The following is a 20,634-nucleotide window of genomic DNA, read 5'->3' on the forward strand; positions in this document are numbered from 1 at the left end:
ACACCTTAACACACCAAATAATACCGTAACTACCGCATTATACCGTAATACACCGTAACATACTAAACATACCATGACATACTGTATAACACACCATAGCATACTGTAATACACCCTAACATACCGTAAAACACCATAACATAGTGTAACATACCATAACATACAGTAACACATCCTAACATACTGTAAAATACCTAAAACACCCTAATATAAGTAACATACCCTGATAGACCGTAACATATAACAATGTAATACACCGTAACATACATTAACACACCTTAAACACCGTAACACACTGTAACTATTATATAACATACTGTAACTATCATATAATACCCTAACATACTGTATTACACCGTAACATATGCTAACATACGACACAAGTTACATACCGTATCATACACAACATATCGTAACACACATAACATACCGTAATGTACTGTAACGCATTTTAACATACTGTAAAATACCCCAAAACACCCTAATATACATGACATACCCTAATACACCCTTAATATAACATACTGTAAAATACCATAACTTAACCTAATATACCGTAACAAAACTTAACATACCGTAACATAGCCTAACATGCTCTAACACAACATAACATATCCTAACATACTGTTACATACCTAACACACCCTAGCATATGTAACATACTGTATCATACCATAACATACCTTAACTTACCGTATCTTACCCTAACACATGTATCATACCATAACATACCCTAATAAACCTTAACACACCCTAACATAACATACCATAATATACCCTGATATATGCCGTAATATATCCTAACACAGTATTACATACGTAACATACCCTAATATTATGGCACCGTGGCTTGGTTGCTAGAGCGACCGTGCCAGCAACTTCTGACTTCCAGTCACTGCTGTTGTGTCCTTGGGCAGGACACTTTACCCACACTGTTTTAAGTGTAGCTTAAATATGTAGATTATGGGTTTCACTACATAAAGCGATTTGAGATGCTAGAGAAAAGTGCTATATAAATTTAATTCACTTCACCAATATACACGGTAAAAAACCCTAACATATCAAAGTATGCCTAATATATAATGTAACATACCTTAACATACATAACATACTCTAATATGTACCGTGACATACACTAACACACCGTACAATACCCTAACACATACCGTAACATACCCTAACACACCGTAACATACCCAACACATACCATAATATATATAGCAATATACCCTAAGATACTGTTATATAGCCTAATATATACCGTAACATTCCCTAACATCGCGTTAAATAAAGTAATATACCCTAACATGTTGTATAACCTAATATATACTGCAACATACCCTAATAGATATCAGTACATACCCAAACATACAGTTACATACCCTAATATATACCGTAACATGCCCTAACATAGCGTTAGATAAAGTAATACATCCTAAGATACTGTTATATAGCCTAATATATACCGTAACTTACCCTAACATATATCATTACATACCCTCACACATTGTTACATACCCTAATATATACCGTAATATACCCTAACATAGCGTTACATACCCTAACATAGCGTTAAATAAAGTAATATACCCTAAAATATTGTTATATAGCCTAGTATATACCGTAAAATACCCAAATATGTATCGTTACATAATCTAACATACCGTAACATACCCTAATATATATTGTTACATACAATATCTAAGTTACATTTTTAAACCCGTTGTGTCCTTGGGCAAGACACTTTACCCACCTGCTCCCAGTGCCACCCACACTGGTTTAAAAATGTAACTTAGATATTGGGTTTCACTATGTAAAGCGCTTTGAGTCGCTAGAGAAAAGCGCTATATAAATATAATTCACTTCACTTCACCCTAACATACCGTTACATAACCTAATATATATTGTTACACAATCTAACATACCGTAACATAGCGTTACATACCCTAACATAGCGCTACATACCCTTATACTGTAACATACCCTAACATAGCGTTAAATAAATTACTATAGCCTTCTTCTGTGAATTGATTAACGTGGACCCCGACTTAAAAAAGCTGAAAAACGTATTCATAAGATACTTTTATTTAGCATAATATGTACCGTAACATACCGTAATATATATAGTTGCATAATCTAACATACTGTAACATACCCTAACATGAGTTACATACCCTAAATACATCGTTACCTAATTAAACATGCCGTAACATATACTAATATATATTGTTACATGATCTAACATACCGTTACATACATTAATATATATTGTTACATAACCAACATTACATTACATATCCTAACATACCCTAATATATATTGTTACATAATCCAACATATCATTACATACAGTTATATACCCTAACATATATTGTCATACCCTCACATGCCGTCACATACCTTAATATATATTGTTACATAATCTAACATACCCTAATATATATATCGTTACATAATCTATACCCTTTCATACCGTTACATAACCTAATATATATTGTTACATATCTTAACATACCTCTACATACCCAAATATATATTGCTACATATCCTAACATACCGTTACATACCCTAATATATATCGTTACATAATATAACATATCGTAACATACCCTAATACATACCATTACATACCCTACTATATATCGTTACATACCCTAACATACCCTAATACATATCATTACATAATCAAACATACCGTAACATACCCTATTAAATATCGTTACATACCCTAGCATACCGTTGCATAACCTAATATATATTGTTACATAATCCAACATATCATTACATAGGCTAGCATACAGTTACATAACCTAATATATATTGTTACATCATCTAACATACCGTAACATAGCCTTACATACCCTAACATAGCGATACATACCCTGATATATACTGTAACATACCCTAATATAGCGTTAAATAAATTACTGTAGCCTTCTTCTATGAATTGATTAACGTGGACCACGACTTAAACAAGCTCAAAAACTTATTCATAAGATACTTTTATTTAGCATAATATGTACCGTAACATACAGTAATATATATAGTTGCATAATCTAACATACTCTGACATACCCTAACATGCGTTACATACCCTAAATACACCGTTACTTAATTTAACATGCCGTAACATACACTAATATATATTGTTACATGATCTAACATACCGTTACATACACTAATATATATCGTTACTAAACCAACATTCCATTATATATCCTTAAATACCCTAATATATATTGTTACATAATCCAACATATCATTACATACAGTTATATACCCTAATATATATTGTCAGACCCTCACATGCCGTCACATACCTTAATATATATTGTTACATAATCTAACATACCCTAATATATATATATCGTTACATAATCCATACCCTTTCATACCGTTACATACCCTAATAAATATTGTTACATATCCTAACATACCCTTACATACCCAAATATATATTGCTACATATCCTAACATACCGTTACATACCCTAATATATATCGTTACATAATATAACATACCGTAACATACCCTAATATATACCATTACATACCCTACTATATATCGTTACATACCCTAATACATATTGTTACATAATCAAACATACCGTAACATACCCTAATATATATCGTTACATACCCTAACATACAGTTACATAACCTAATATATATTGTTACATAATCCAACATATCTGCCTCACAATACGAAGGTCCTGCAGTCCTGGGTTCAAATCCAGGCTCGGGATCTTTCTGTGTGGAGTTTGCATGTTCTCCCCGTGAATGCGTGGGTTCCCTCCGGGTACTCCGGCTTCCTCCCACTTCCAAAGACATGCACCTGGGGATAGGTTGATTGGCAACACTAAATTGGCCCTAGTGTGTGAATGTGAGTGTGAATGTTGTCTGTCTATCTGTGTTGGCCCTGCGATGAGGTGGCGACTTGTCCAGGGTGTACCCTGCCTTCCGCCCGATTGTAGCTGAGATAGGCGCCAGCGCCCCCCGTGACCCCGAAAGGGAATAAGCGGTAGAAAATGGATGGATGGATGGATGGATGGCATTACATACCCTAGCATACCGTTACATAACCTAATATACATTGTTACATCATATAACATACCGTAACATAGCAATGCATACCCTAACATAGCGATACATACACTGATATATACTGTAACATACCCTAATATAGCGTTAAAAAAATTACTGTAGCCTTCTTCTATGAATTGATTAACGTGGACCACGACTTAAACAAGCTCAAAAACGTATTCATAAGATACTTTTATTTAGCTTAATATGTACCGTGACATACCGTAATATATATAGTTGCTTAATCTAACATACTGTAACATACCCTAACATGCGTTACATACCCTAAATACATCGTTACCTAATTTAACATGCCGTAACATACAGTAATATATATCGTTACATGATCTAACATACGGTTACATACATTAATATACATTGTTACATAACCAACATTCCATTACATATCCTAACATACCCTAATATATATTGTTACATAATCCAACATATCATTACATACAGTTATATACCCTAATATATATTGTCATACCCTCAAATACCTTAATATATATTGTTACATAATCTAACATACCCTAATATATATCGTTACATAATCTATACCCTTTCATACCGTTACATACCCTAATATATATTGTTACATATCCTAACATACCCAAATATATATTGCTACATATCCTAACATACTGTTGCATACCCTAATATATATCGTTACATAATATAACATACCGTAACATACCTTAATATATACCATTACATACCCTACTATATATCGTTACATACCCTAATACATATCGTTACATAATCTAACATACCGTAACATACCCTTATATATATCGCTACATACCCTAATATTTAACATACCACAATTTACCCTTACATACATATTTACTGTTACATCCCTTAATATATACCTTACATAATCTAACACAGTGGTTCTCAAATGGGGGTAGGTGTACCCTTGGGGGTACTTGAAGGTATGCCAAGGCGTACGTGAGATTTTTAAAAAATATTCTCAAAATAGCAAAAATGTATAAATATATTTATTGAATAATATTTCAACAAAATATAAATGTAATTTCATAAACTGTGAAAAGAAATGCAACAATGCAATATTCAGTGTTGAAAGCTATATTTTTTGTGGACATGTTCCATAAATATTGATGCTAAAGATTTCTTTTTTTTTTTGTGAAGAAATGTTTAGGCGCCCGATGCACATCTGCAAGACTCATTCAGAGTTGCAGTGTCAAGTTACACACCACAGTACAACACACTAGTTAACAGCAATGCCAGGCTTCCCACTAACTTTGTGTTTTTCAACCTTTTTTTCAGCCAAGGCACATTTTTTGCGTTGGAAAAATGCAGAAGGCACACCACCAGCAGAAATCACTAAAAAAACGAAACTCAGTTGACAGTAAAAAGTCGCGGTGGCAATAGTTGGTTATGACTTTAAAGCATAACTATCACTATTGCTCTTGTCTTAAAGTAGGTGTACTGTCACCACCTGTCACATCACACTGACTTATTTGGACTTTTGTGCCGTTTTCCTTAGTGTAGTGTCTGTTCTTGTCTTGCGCTCCTATTTTTTGGGGTATTTTCCTGTAGCAGTTTCATGTCTTCCTCTGAGCGATATTTCCCGCATCTACTTTGTTTTAGCAATCAAGAATATTTCAGTTGTTTTTACCCTGTGATGACGTGGCGACTTGTCCAGGGTGTACCCCGCCTTCTGCCTGATTGTAGCTGAGATAGGCTCCAGCGCCACCCGTGACCCCTGGTAGAAAATGAATGGATTATCCTTCTTTGTGGGGACATTGTTGATTGTCATGTACGGATTTACTTTGTGGACGCCGTCTTTGCTCCGCAGTAAGTCTTTGCTGTTGTCCAGCATTCTGGTTTTGTTTACTTTGTAGTTCAGTTTTAGTTTTGTTCCGCATAGCCTTCCCTAAGCTTCAATGCCTTTTCCTAGAGGCACTCACTATTTTGTGGTTTAAGCATTAAATACCTTTTTTACCTGCACACTGCCTCCTGCTGTTTCCAACATCTACAAAGCAATTAGCTACCGGCTGCCACCTTCTGATATGGAAGAGTGTTACACGGTTACTCTAGACAGCACCGCCACTCAACAAAAACACATCATTTGCAGACTACAATGACTGGTTTGCAAAAAAACATTTTTTACCCCAAATAGTTGAAATTAGATCATCTCCCACGGCACACCGGACTGTATCTCACGGTGCCGCGGCACAGTGGTTGAAAAACACTGCACTAACTGACAAAGAAACATATAACAGATTTGGTGTCCAGTTCAAAGTGTGATATGATTTATTTAAAAATTTGAGAGTTGACTTTTGTATTTTACATGAGTTATGATTTGTACAAACATGGTGCAAGTTAATTCATTTGTTAAAAAAAGTTAGTGGCTAGCAAGTTAAAATGGGATATTGTGATTTCACAAGACTGTCTTGGAAGTGATCATTTGAAAATGTTCAATTTGAAAAATGTGCACTTAAGAGAAAATATAAAAATAAAGTGTTGCATATTGATATTTATCTGTTTCTATATATATTTATTGTGAGAAATCAGTAAGATAATAAGTGTTTCCACAAAGATAAATATCATTATATATTAATAGTAACATAGAGTTAAAGGTAAATTGAGCAAATTGGCTATTTCTGGCAATTTATCTAAGTGTGTATCAAACTGGTAGCCCTTCGCATTAATCAGTACCCAAGAAGTAGCTCTTGGTTTCAAAAAGGTTGGTGACCCCTGCCCTAATATACACCGTTACATCAGGGGTCTCAAACTCAATTTACCTGGGGGCCACTGATTGCAGAAAATGGGTGAGGCTGGGCCGCAAGAAAAGATTTCTTAAAAAAATCTAACATGCACTTTTTAATTACTTCACCTTCTTTGAATGGCTTTCCCGCCCTAGCAACATACTTGCAAACTCTCTCGGTCTTTCCGGGAAACACCCGGATATCACTGCCCCTAACGATAATTTCCAGGGGCAATCATTCTCCCGGTTTTCACCAGGACAATAACAACTAGCGTGCCGGCCCAGTCACATTTTCGACATCTTCGACACTTGGGGAAGGTTTATATTGTTGCCCGGAAGAGTTAGGGCTGAATGGGATTCTGGGTATTTGTTCTGTTGTGTTTATTTTGTGTTACGGCGCGGATGTTCTCCCAAAATGTGTTTGTCATTCTTGTTTGGTGTGGGTTCACAGTGTGGCGCACATTTGTAACAGTGTCGAAGTTGTTTATAAGGCCACCCTCAGTGTGACCTGTGCTTTCAAGGCAGTGCCTCCACGGTACCAAAATAATAATGTTGTATGGGTAAAATTCAGGAGAATGATTACCCCTGAAAATTGGGAGTCTCCTGGGAAAATCGAAGGTATACAAATATAACGTAGTAAAGCGACATTCGTATTAACCTCGCGGGCCGCACCAACATTAACTTTTCATATTAAGGTGCGGGCCGCAAAATAACGTCTTGTGGGCCGCAATTGGCCCGCAGGCCGCGTGTTTGAGACCCCTGTGTTACATAATCTAACATACCCTAAAATATACCGTTACATAATCTAACACACCCTAACACAGGGGTCACCAACGCCTGTTCTAAAAATAGCTCAAACAGCAGCACTTACCAGTGAGCTGCCTCTATTTTTTACATTTTATTTATTTACTAGCAAGCTGGTCTCGCTTTGCTCGACATTTTTAATTCTAAGGGTGATAAAACTCAAATAGAATTTGAAAATCCAAGAAAATATTTTAAAGACTTGGTCTTCACTTGTTTAAATAAATACATTTATTGTTTTACTTTGCTTCTTATAACTTTCAGAAAGACAATTTTAGAGAAAAAAATACTAGCTTAAAAATGACTTTAGGATTTTTAAACACATATACCTTTTAATATTCCTTCCTCTTTTTTCCTGACAATTTAAATTTATGTTCAAGTACATTTTAAATTTTTTATTTTAAAGAATAATAAATACATTTTAATTTAATTCTTCATTTTACCTTCTGTTTTTCCGACGAAGAATATTTGTGAAATATTTCTTCAAACTTATTATGATTAAAATAAAAATAAAAATATTCTGTCAAATCTAGAAAATCTGGAGAATAAAATGTAAATCTTATTTCAAAGTCTTTTGAATTTCTTTTAATATTTTTGTTGTGGAAAATCTAGAAGAAATAATGATTTGTCTTTGTTAGAAATATAGCTTGGTCCGATTTGTTAGATATTCTAACAAAGTGCAGATTGGATTTTAACCTATTTAAAACATGTCATCAAAATTCTAAAATTAATCTTAATCAGGAAAAATTACTAATTCTTTTTTTGATTTTTTCAAAAAGATTCAAATTAGCTAGTTTTTCTCTTCATATTTTTCGGTTGAATTTTGAATTTTAAAGAGTCGAAATTGAAGATATACTATGTTTCAAAATTAATTTTTCAATTTTTTTGTGTTTTCTCCTCTTTTAAACCGTTCAATTATATTTTTTTTCATCATTTATTCTCTACAAAAAACCTTTCGTAAAAGGAAAAAAAATGTACGACGGAATGACAGACAGAAATACCAATTTTTTAATATAAAGAGATTTATTTATTAAAGGTAAATTGAGCAAATTGGCTAAGTCTGGCAATTTATTTAAGTGTGTATCAAGCCCTTCACATTAATCAGTACCCAAGAAGTAGCTCTTGGTTTCAAAAAGGTTGGTGACCCCTGCCCTAACATATACGGTTACATAATCTAAGATATCGTTACATACCCTAATATATACCGTTACACAACATATTATAACACCCTAACCTTACATAAAAATGTGAATATTTTGGTCTTAAAAAGTTCTTGCTGCTACATTTTGCCCCCATGATCCCTCAGCACATAAGTCCCGCCCACTTGAGCCCAAAAGTGATAATCTGCAGGATTTATCTCCCTGACAATACCGTCTAATCTTTCCTGTCCATACGCCGGCCGTACAGTACGTGGTTATTAATCCCAGACAAAAGGAGAAGTTAGCATGTCATATTTCACAACACTCTGGCAACATCTGATTGGGAATCTAATCTTCTTCTTTTCTGCTGACATGAATGATGCAATGTTTATGTTTCAACATATGACATCATTATTTTCCACATTTGCAAACCTTCCTGACACCACGCCCACCTGAAGTGGAACTCAGTAAAACTTGCTTACAAAACTTGACATTATATTATTATAATTTAGTACATATTGATATTACATTCTTATCATGGATGGAGCAGGAAGGGGCTAGGAATCCTTTTGCAGTAAAACGTCTCATAAGCGTATTCCTGTCATTCATTCATTGACATTTTACTTACTGTGATGATTACTATTATTATTATTACTACCAGATACATGGTGAATGATTAAGAAGCCAATAGATACTGTATTGATATGAAAAAGTAGCAAATATTACAAACTACACAAACTTAAAGCAAGATTAAATATTTGAAGTCAAGATGAAAAATATTTCAATGTTGCAACAATTTCTTTATGTATATATATATATATACATATATATAGGCGCCAGCGCCCCCCGCAACCCCGAAAGGGAATAAGCGGTAGAAAATGGATGGATGGATGGATATATATATATATATATATATATATATATATACACACCCACACACATATATATACACATACATACATATATACATATATATACACACACACACACACACACACACACACACACACACACACACACACACACACACACACACACACACACACACACACACACACACACACACACACACACACACAGTTCATTGTCTAGCGCTGCTCCACAGGAGACTCGCGGTTGCAAGTTTGAACCCAGGACTGGACTTAGGACCAGAACCTCTAAAGTTATAAAAAAAAAAAAAAAAACCTGTATTTGACTTACAACTAGTGGTAAAAATATATATCTAAAGTATTTAGATATATATGGGCGGCATAGCTCGGTTGGTAGAGTGGCCGTGCCAGCAACTTGAGGGTTGCAGGTTCGATTCCCGCTCGTGCCATCCTAGTTACTGCCGTTGTGTCCTTGGGCAAAACACTTTACCCACCTGCTCCCAGTGCCACCCACACTGGTTCAAATGTAACTTAGATATTGGGTGTCACTATGTAAAGCGCTTTGAGTCACTTGAGAAAAGCGCTATATAAATATAATTCACAAATTCACTATTTAAGATACATGCTCCAAATATAAGAAGACCTTAAATAAATAAGTCTCTCCCTTCGATGGGAAAAATGATTTTTTAAAATATTACCATTTTGTTTAGAATTCACAAATCCTTCGTTTATCATTATTATTATTAAAATGACTTTCGGTGGAGTATAAATTAATTATATTATAAATTGTTTTGAACAAACTTGTTGAAGTCAAAGTTAAAGTATCAATGATTGTCTCACACACACTAGTTGTGGTGAAATGTGTCCTCTGCATTTGACCCATCCCCTTTTTCACCCCCTGAGAGGTGAGAAGAGCAGTGAGCAGCAGCGGTGCCGCGCCCGGGAATCATTTTAGGTGATTTAACCCCCAATTCCAACCCTTGATGCCGAGTGCCAAGTAGGGAGGTAATGGCTCCCATTTTCATAGTCGTTGGTATGACTCGGCCAGGGTTTGAACTCACAAGCTAGGAGTCTAAGTATGAAATAACACTTTTAGTCACCTTTACACTCCTTTATATGAGGCAATACTACCTGAGCCAATCAGTGACCAGGATACTGAACGTCAAACTCTCATTGGTTTGGTCTCATCTGCTGGAAAATATTACTGTAATATTCATATTGTTATTAAATGCATGAAAGTGCTCCATTCAGCCCAAATATGTGTAAAATATTATTAAAAAAACAAATTAAAAGCAGAAACTTGGAAGCGAATAATAATGTGTAAATGATCGTATTCAAAGAATAGAGTTACCTTCAAATGAATATCACAGCTTATCTGCTGCTTGCTCGTGTTGTTTGGAGCAGGTCCGAGCGACAGGAAGTAGTTTTCTGCGCATAAACAACAATTAAGAGAAGAATGTACCTTCACAAACATACAACAGCTTAAAAAGCAGAACAAATGTTGGGTTGATAACTAAATATGACAACTGACTGCATGAAAAATATTACTTATAGTGACTGGTGAAAGGTTAAAGAGTGGCTGCAACAACAAAGAAAACAATACTACTACAACAACACAATAACAAAACATCTAACTAATAAAATGACAAAAAAATAAACCAAACATAAAATGAAATAAAAACCCCAATAAAAATAAACAATAAAATAACACAAACATAAAAAATAAAACAAAACCATAAAAAATAATAAAACAATAACCAAACAATAATCTAATAACACACTAATGAATGACAAAATATTGAAATAATAACACTATGAAAAGAATAAAAAATAATGAAATAAAACAAAAACAAAGCAATAACACAATAAAAATAATACGATAATAAAGCAATGAAAATAACATAACAACCACATAACACAAAAATAGAATAATAACAAACAAAAATTAACACAATAGTATATTATAACATAATGATAAAAAAACTATAAAAAAATAACACAATAATGAACAAATGACACAATGATACAGCAACTATACAATAAAATAGCAATAACACGATAAAATATAAAAATAAAAAATTAAGAAAAAACTAAGAACTAAATGATCAATAACAGTAATAAAATAATAACACAATAGTAAAATAACACTATATTAAAATAATACAAATAAAACCAAAAATAAATAAATACAATAAAATATTAACAATAAATTGTAACGCAATAATAAAGGAATAAAACAATATTACAATGACATAACAAAATACATTAATACTGCAAAAATAATTTAACACAATAGTACTTTATAAAATATTAATAAATAAACAATAATAAACCAATAACACAACAATGAACTAATATCAAAGCAATAATACAATAAAAAAGCCATAACAAAACTAAAGAACAAAACATTAGAAAGATTATAAATGAATAACTACAGTAAATACATGAATAACACAATAATAAAATCTTGACGTAATAATAAAATAACACAATATCAAAACAATACAAATAAAACAATAAATAAATACATACAATAAAATAATAACAATAAAATACTAACACAACAATAAACGTATAAAACAATAATGAAATAACATAATAAATCTTTAATAAAATAATTAACAATAATAAAAAAATACACAATAATATACCATAAAGATAAATAATAAAACAATAATAAACTAATAATACAATAAGATAAAATGGTACAATAATTAAATAATAATTTCATAAAATATGACATTATTAAAATTATATCCATCCATCCATTTATTACCGCTTGTCCTCACAATAATAAAGTATAACACAATAATAATAAAATAATAGCACAACCCTATAAGGGAAGCGATGGAAGCGTTGAGAGGACAGATATGAAAGGTGGCGAGCCAAGATGGCGGCGAGGAGATGTGAGCAGCGTTTGGCGGGGAGCCCGACTCTTGCCTTCTAATCCTCACTAATCTAATCTAAGTGTCTTAAATGTGCCTCCTCCCTAAAGTGGAACACTTCAACCTGCACTCTTCCTCACTTGCTTTCTTTCTTTGTTGACAAACATGGAGGACATGCACATACTGCCAACTTTGTTTGTTTGTTTGTTGACAAACATGGAGGACATGCACATACAGCCAACTTTGTTTGTTTGTTTGTTGACAAACATGGAGGACATGCACATACTGCCAACTTTGTTTGTTTGTTTGTTGACAAACATGGAGGACATGCACATACTGCCAACTTTGTTTGTTTGTTTGTTGACAAACATGGAGGACATGCACATACTGCCAACTTTGTTTGTTTGTTTGTTGACAAACATTGAGGACATGCACATACTGCCAACTTTGTTTGTTTGTTGACAAACATGGAGTACGGCAAATACTACTGCAGGACCTCTGAGGTCCGACACACTTCAAACGGGGTCAGCTGGGACCATAGAAGCTTTTGTGACAAAATAATGTTATTAAAAATGTTTTATAAAAATGTGAGTATTTCATCACTGTCAAATGTCAACAAACAAACATCAAGAAGTGAAGTGTAACAATAAATTAGGCTTAATCAAATGTGCAATTATGTCATGTTGGGATTATTATGGGATGTGTGTAGAATACCCTTACTATTATTTACAATGTACACAATAGAGTATTACTATTATTTACAATGTACATACGGGTGTATTACTATTATTTACATTGTACTTACTAGTGTATTACTATTATTTACAATGTACACACTAGTGTATTACTATTATTTACAATGTACATACTAGTGTATTGCTATTTTTTACAATGTACGTACTAGTGTATTGCTATTATTTACAATGTACATACTAGTGTAATACTATTATTTACAATGTACACACTAGTGTATTACTATTATTTACAATGTGCATACTAGTGTATTACTATTATTTACAATGTACATACTAGTGTATTACTAATATTTACAGTGTACATGCAGTGTATTACTATTATTTACAATTTACATACTAGTATATTACTATTTATAATGTACATACTAGTTTCTTACTATTATTTATAATGTACATATTATTGTATTACAATTATTTACAATGTACATACTGGTGTATTACTTTTATTTACAATGTACACACTAGTGTATTAGAATTACTTCCAATGTACATTCTAGTGTAATACTGTTACTGACAATATACACACTAGTGTATTACTATTACTTACAATGCACATACTAGTGTATTACTATTATTTACATTGTACATACTAGTGTATTACTGATTTACAATGTACATACCAGTGTATTACTATGATATACAATGTACATACAAGTGTATTACTATTATTTACAATGTACATACTAGTGTATTACTATTATTTACAATGTACATACTAGTGTATTACTATTATTTACAATGTACATACTAGTGTATTACTATTATTTACAATGTAAATACTAGTATAATACTATTATTTACAATGTACATACTAGTGTAATACTATTATTTACAATGTACACACTAGTATATTACTATTATTTACAATGTACTGTACATACTAGTGTATTACTATTATTTAAAATGTACACAATAGTGTATTACTATTATTTATAATGTACACACTAGTGTAACACTATTGTATACAATGTACAAACTAGTGTATTACTATTATTTACAATGTACATACTAGTGTATTACTATTATTTAAATTGTACTTAGTGGTGTATTACTATTATTACAATGTAAACATTAGTGTATTACTATTGTATACAATGTACAAACTAGCGTATTACTATTATTTACATTGTACATACTAGTGTATTACTATTATTTACAATGTACACACTAATGTATTGCTATTAATTACAATGTACATACTAGTGTATTACAATTATCTACAATGTAAATACTAGTGTATTACTATTATTTACAATGTACACACTAGTGTATTAGAATTACAATGTACACACTAGTGTATTACAAATTACTTGCAATGTACGTACTAGTGTATTACTATTATTTACAATGTACATACTAGTGTATTACTTTTATTTACAACATACATACTAGTTTATTACTATTATTTACAATGTACATACTAGTGTATTACTATTATTTACAATGTACATACTTGTGTATTAGAATTACTTACAATGTACATTATAGTCTATTACTATTACTTACAATGCACATACTAGTGTATTACTATGATTTACAATGTACATACTAGTGTATTACTATTGTATACAATGTGCACACTATCCATCCATCCATTATCTACAACTTATTCCCTTTTTGGGTTTGCAGTGGGCGCTGGCGCCTATCTCAGCTACAATCGGGCGGAAGGCGGGGTACACCCTGGACAAGTCACCACCTCATCGCAGGGCCAACACTGATATACAGGCCACATTCACACTCACATTCACATTACTGTATTCCTATTATTTACAATGTACATACTAGTGTATTACTATTATTTACATTGTACTTAGTGGTGTATTACTATTATTACAATGTAAACATTAGTGTATTACTATTGTATACAATGTACAAACTAGTGTATTACTATTATTTACATTGTACATACTAGTGTATTACTATTATTTACAATGTACACACTAATGTATTGCTATTAATTACAATGTACATACTAGTGTATTACAATTATCTACAATGTAAATACTAGTGTATTACTATTATTTACAATGTACACACTAGTGTATTAGAATTACAATGTACACACTAGTGTATTACAAATTACTTACAATGTACGTACTAGTGTATTACTATTATTTACAATGTACATACTAGTGTATTACTTTTATTTACAACATACATACTAGTTTATTACTATTATTTACAATGTACATACTAGTGTATTACTATTATTTACAATGTACATACTTGTGTATTAGAATTACTTACAATGTACATTATAGTCTATTACTATTACTTACAATGCACATACTAGTGTATTACTATGATTTACAATGTACATACTAGTGTATTACTATTGTATACAATGTGCACACTATCCATCCATCCATTATCTACAGCTTATTCCCTTTTTGGGTTTGCAGTGGGCCCTGGCGCCTATCTCAGCTACAATCGGGCGGAAGGCGGGGTACACCCTGGACAAGTCACCACCTCATCGCAGGGCCAACACTGATATACAGGCCACATTCACACTCACATTCACATTACTGTATTCCTATTATTTACAATGTACATACTAGTGTATTACTATTATTTACATTGTACTTAGTGGTGTATTACTATTATTACAATGTAAACATTAGTGTATTACTATTGTATACAATGTACAAACTAGCGTATTACTATTATTTACATTGTACATACTAGTGTATTACTATTATTTACAATGTACACACTAATGTATTGCTATTAATTACAATGTACATACTAGTGTATTACAATTATCTACAATGTAAATACTAGTGTATTACTATTATTTACAATGTACACACTAGTGTATTAGAATTACAATGTACACACTAGTGTATTACAAATTACTTACAATGTACGTACTAGTGTATTACTATTATTTACAATGTACATACTAGTGTATTACTTTTATTTACAACATACATACTAGTTTATTACTATTATTTACAATGTACATACTAGTGTATTACTATTATTTACAATGTACATACTTGTGTATTAGAATTACTTACAATGTACATTATAGTCTATTACTATTACTTACAATGCACATACTAGTGTATTACTATGATTTACAATGTACATACTAGTGTATTACTATTGTATACAATGTGCACACTATCCATCCATCCATTATCTACAGTTTATTCCCTTTTTGGGTTTGCAGTGGGCGCTGGCGCCTATCTCAGCTACAATCGGGCGGAAGGCGGGGTACACCCTGGACAAGTCACCACCTCATCGCAGGGCCAACACTGATATACAGGCCACATTCACACTCACATTCACATTACTGTATTCCTATTATTTACAATGTACATACTAGTGTATTACTATTATTTACATTGTACTTAGTGGTGTATTACTATTATTACAATGTAAACATTAGTGTATTACTATTGTATACAATGTACAAACTAGTGTATTACTATTATTTACAATGTACATACTAGTGTATTACTATTATTTGCAATGTACACACTAGTGTATTACTATTATTTACAATGTATACACTAGTGTATAGATCTTGTGGTAATTATTGGGTTGAAACTGGCAAGTTATGTACTATGTGCTGATGACAATAAAGTCATATATACTTACAAATATACTTTACTATACTATATACACTGTACTATAAATCAATTGTACTATATATGACAAATGCAAAACAAGTTAACTTTTGTGTAACTTGAGAGTATTTTTGCGATGAAAGTTGGATTTGTAATTGTTCAGTGTGAGCACTGTTGTATGTACAGTATGTGCAGTATTTACAGTATGTACAGTATGTACAGTATTTAGGCGGGTAGACTTGTGAAAGATGTTGTTGATTTTTCAGGCCATCTTCAAGCTGATCCCCAAGGAGGAGCAGAGCAAATTACCTCAGGATGAAAACACTCCTGAGAAGAGAGCCGATAAACTTTGGTCCTTCTTTGACAAGAAAGACAACGGTCAGGCAAACTACTACTATCAGTAGTAGTAGTAGTACTAACAGTAGTAGCACTACTTGTTGTTGTAGTAGTAGCAGCACTAGCAGTAGTACTAGTAGCATTAGTGGTAGGGGGTTTGGGACAGACAGAGAGAGAGAGAGAGAGAGAGAAAGAAAGAAAGAGGAATAGAGATCAAGAGAGTGGGGAGAGAGAGAGAGCGAGAGAGAGGGAGAGAGAGACATAGACAGAGATAGTCAGAGATAGAGGGAGCGACAGAGAGAGCGACAGAGAGAGACAGACAGAGCAAGAGACAAAGTGAGAGAGACAGAGCGAGACAGAGACAGAGAAACACAGAGAGAGAGCGAGTGAGACAGAGCGAGAGAGAGCGTGACAGAGCGAGAGATAGACAAAGAGAGAGAGACAGAGCGAGAGATATACAAAGAGAGAGAGACAGAGCAAGAGACAGAGACACAAAAAAAGAGACAGAGCAAGAGAGCGAGAGAGACAAAGTGAGAGAGACAGACCGAGAGAGAGAGAGACAGAGCGAGAGACAAAGACAGACAAACAGAGAGAGATAGAGCGAGAGAGAGAAAGACAGAGAGAGAGGGAGAGAGAGACAGAGAGCAAGAGACAAACAGAGAGAGAGAGTGAGTGAGTGAGAGACAGACAGAGAGACAGAGAGAGAGAGTGAGAGAGAGACAGAGAGAGCGAGAGAGCGACAGAAAGAGTGAAAGAGACAGGGTGAGAGAGAGACAGAGACAGAGAGAGTGAGAGAGACAGAGCGAGAGACAGCAAGAGGCAAAGACAGCAAGAGACAAAGACAGACAAAGAGAGAGAGACAGAGAGAGAGAGAGTGAGAGAGACAGAGCGAAAGACAGCAATAGGCAAAGACAGCAAGAGACAAAGACAGACAAAGACAGCAAGAGACAAAGACAGACAAAGAGAGAGAGACAGCGCGAAAGAGAGACAGAGCGAGAGACAGACAAAGAGAGAAACAGAGCGAGAGACAGAAACAGAGAGAGAGAGCGACAGCAAGAAAGTAAAAGTGTTAGAGAGAGTTAAAATAGAGCTAGAGAGAGTGACATGTGCAGTGTGACTATAACTAGCATCATGTGTGACTACAATTGTTCTAAGTACAAGACTGTATATCAACTTACTACTTTGTTAACTCTCTTTTTAGTCATTCTGGAAGTCGGTCGGTCGGTCGGTCGGTCGGTCGGTCGGTCGGTCAGTCAGTCAGTAGGCAGGTTGGTTAGTTAGTTACTTAGTCAGTAAGTTGGCTAGTTATTTAGTTACTTAGTCAGTCAGTAGGTTAGTCAGGTAGTTATTTAGTAAGTCGGTCAGTCACCAGGCTGGTTAGTTGGTTACTTAATCAATCAGTAGGTTAGTTTGTTAGTCAGTCAGTTCTTTAGTTAGGTAGTTACATAGTCAGTAGGTTAGTTAGTCAGTTAGCATGCAAGATGAAATCAGAGAGGAGACATTTAAAGAATGTAATTGTGTGTTTGTTTCCTGGCAGAAAGACTCGCCGAAGGAGAATTCATCAAAGGAGTTATTGAGAATGAAAATGCAATGCGACTCATCCACTACGGACCACTCAAACAATAATCATCACTTACTTTTACACTTGCACCAACACTCTCTCTTTTTTTCAAGCGTATTTAGTAGTTTATATTTTCTATAAATATCTATTTTAAAGTTGTTTGGTATAAAAGATATTATTCAAGGAATGGAAATATATCTAAACTAATGCTGTCAAACAATGATTACATTTTAATTCAGACGATTAATCAAAATGCAAATATGTGATTAATAACAGCAAATGACTAATTATAATTCAATTATTCAAATGAACTTCAAATAAAAATAATACTTTGACATCCATCCATCCATCTTCTTCTGCTTATCCGAGGTCGGGTCGCGGGGGCAGCAGCCTAAGCAGGGAAGCCCAGACTTCCCTCTCCCCAGCCACTTCGTCTAGCTCTTCCCGGGGGATCCCGAGGCGTTTCCAGGTCAGCCGGGAGACATAGTCTTCCCAACGTGTCCTGGGTCTTCCCCGTGGCCTCCTACCGGTTGGACGTGCCCTAAACACCTCGCTAGGGAGGCGTTCGGGTGGCATCCTGACCAGATGCCCGAACCACCTCATCTGGCTCCTCTCGATGTGGAGGAGCAGCGGCTTTACTTTGAGTTCCTCCCGGATGGCAGAGCTTCTCACCCTATCTCTAAGGGAGAGCCCCGCCACACGGCGGAGGAAACTCATTTCGGCCGCTTGTACCCGTGATCTTATCCTTTCGGTCATGACCCAAAGCTCATGACCATAGGTGAGGATGGGAACGTAGATCGACCGGTAAATTGAGAGCTTTGCCTTCCGGCTCAGCTCCTTCTTCACCACAATGGATCGGTACAACGTCCGCATTACTGAAGACGCCGCACCGATCCGCCTGTCGATCTCACGATCCACTCCTCCCCCAATCGTGAACAAGACTCCTAGGTACTTGAACTCCTCCACTTGGGGCACACAATACATGATATTTCCCGATTCATCCCTGAATATACATGATTAACTGAATAATATATTGGGATTAATCGCACGAGTTAACTCATTAACTTTGACAGCACTCATTTAACATTTTGACCGGAATACTTTTATTCTAGCATTAATATTTCCTACGTCAAAGTGTTCCATCACTTACCATTTGGGTTCCACATAAGTATTGTACAAACCCCGTTTCCATATGAGTTGGGAAATTGTGTTGGATGTAAATATAAACAGAATAAAATGATTTGCTAATCCTTTTCAACCCATATTCAGTTGAATATGCTACAAAGACAACATATTTGATGTTCAAATAATCATTAACTTTAGAATTTGATGCCATCAACACGTGGCAAAGAAGTTGGGAAAGGTGGCAATAAATACTGAGAACGTTGAGGAATGCTCATCAAACACTTATACGAAACATCCCACAGGTGTGCAGGCTAATTGGGAACAGGTGGGTGCCACGATTGGGTATAAAAGCAGCTTCTATGAAATGCTAAGTAATTCACAAACAAGGATGGGGTGAGGGTCACCACTTTGAAAGCAAATTGTCAAACAGTTTTAGAACAACATTTCTTAATGAGCTATTGCAATGAATTTAGGGATTTTACCATCTACGGTCCATAAAATCATGAAAAAGTTCAGTGAATCTGGATAAATCATTGCACATAAGTGATAACATTACGGACTTGTGACCCCTCAGGCGGTAATGTATCAAAAACCGACATCCGTGTGTAAAGGATATCACCACATGGGCTCAGGAACACTTCATAAAACCACTGTCAGTAACTACAGTTGCTCGCTGTTAGTGCAGGTTAAAACTCTACTATGCAAAGCCAAACCCATTTATCAACAACACCAAGGAACGCAGCTGGCTTGGCTGGGCCCGAGCTCACCTAAG

At 34.3% G+C, this 20,634-nt stretch overlaps 2 protein-coding genes across 2 annotated transcripts in view; one reads left to right on the forward strand and one right to left on the reverse strand.

Annotated features, from left to right (window-relative positions):
* rcvrn2 (recoverin 2) overlaps positions 1-19,068 on the forward strand; it is a 20,762-nt gene extending 1,694 nt beyond the window's left edge. Inside the window, exons 2-3 of the mRNA XM_061915338.1 lie at positions 17,107-17,218; positions 18,714-19,068. Of these exons, the coding sequence (XP_061771322.1) occupies positions 17,107-17,218; positions 18,714-18,802 (201 nt within the window). The 3' untranslated portion in view covers positions 18,803-19,068. The remainder of the gene's footprint in view (positions 1-17,106; positions 17,219-18,713) is intronic.
* si:ch211-149k23.9 (germ cell-specific gene 1-like protein) overlaps positions 1-20,634 on the reverse strand; it is a 53,532-nt gene that overhangs the window by 7,796 nt on the left and 25,102 nt on the right. Inside the window, exon 7 of the mRNA XM_061915336.1 lies at positions 10,977-11,053. Coding sequence (XP_061771320.1) covers positions 10,977-11,053 — 77 coding nt within the window. The remainder of the gene's footprint in view (positions 1-10,976; positions 11,054-20,634) is intronic.

This window comes from Nerophis ophidion, linkage group LG11 (genome assembly GCF_033978795.1).
Source record: "Nerophis ophidion isolate RoL-2023_Sa linkage group LG11, RoL_Noph_v1.0, whole genome shotgun sequence".
Taxonomy (NCBI): Eukaryota; Metazoa; Chordata; class Actinopteri; order Syngnathiformes; family Syngnathidae; genus Nerophis; species Nerophis ophidion.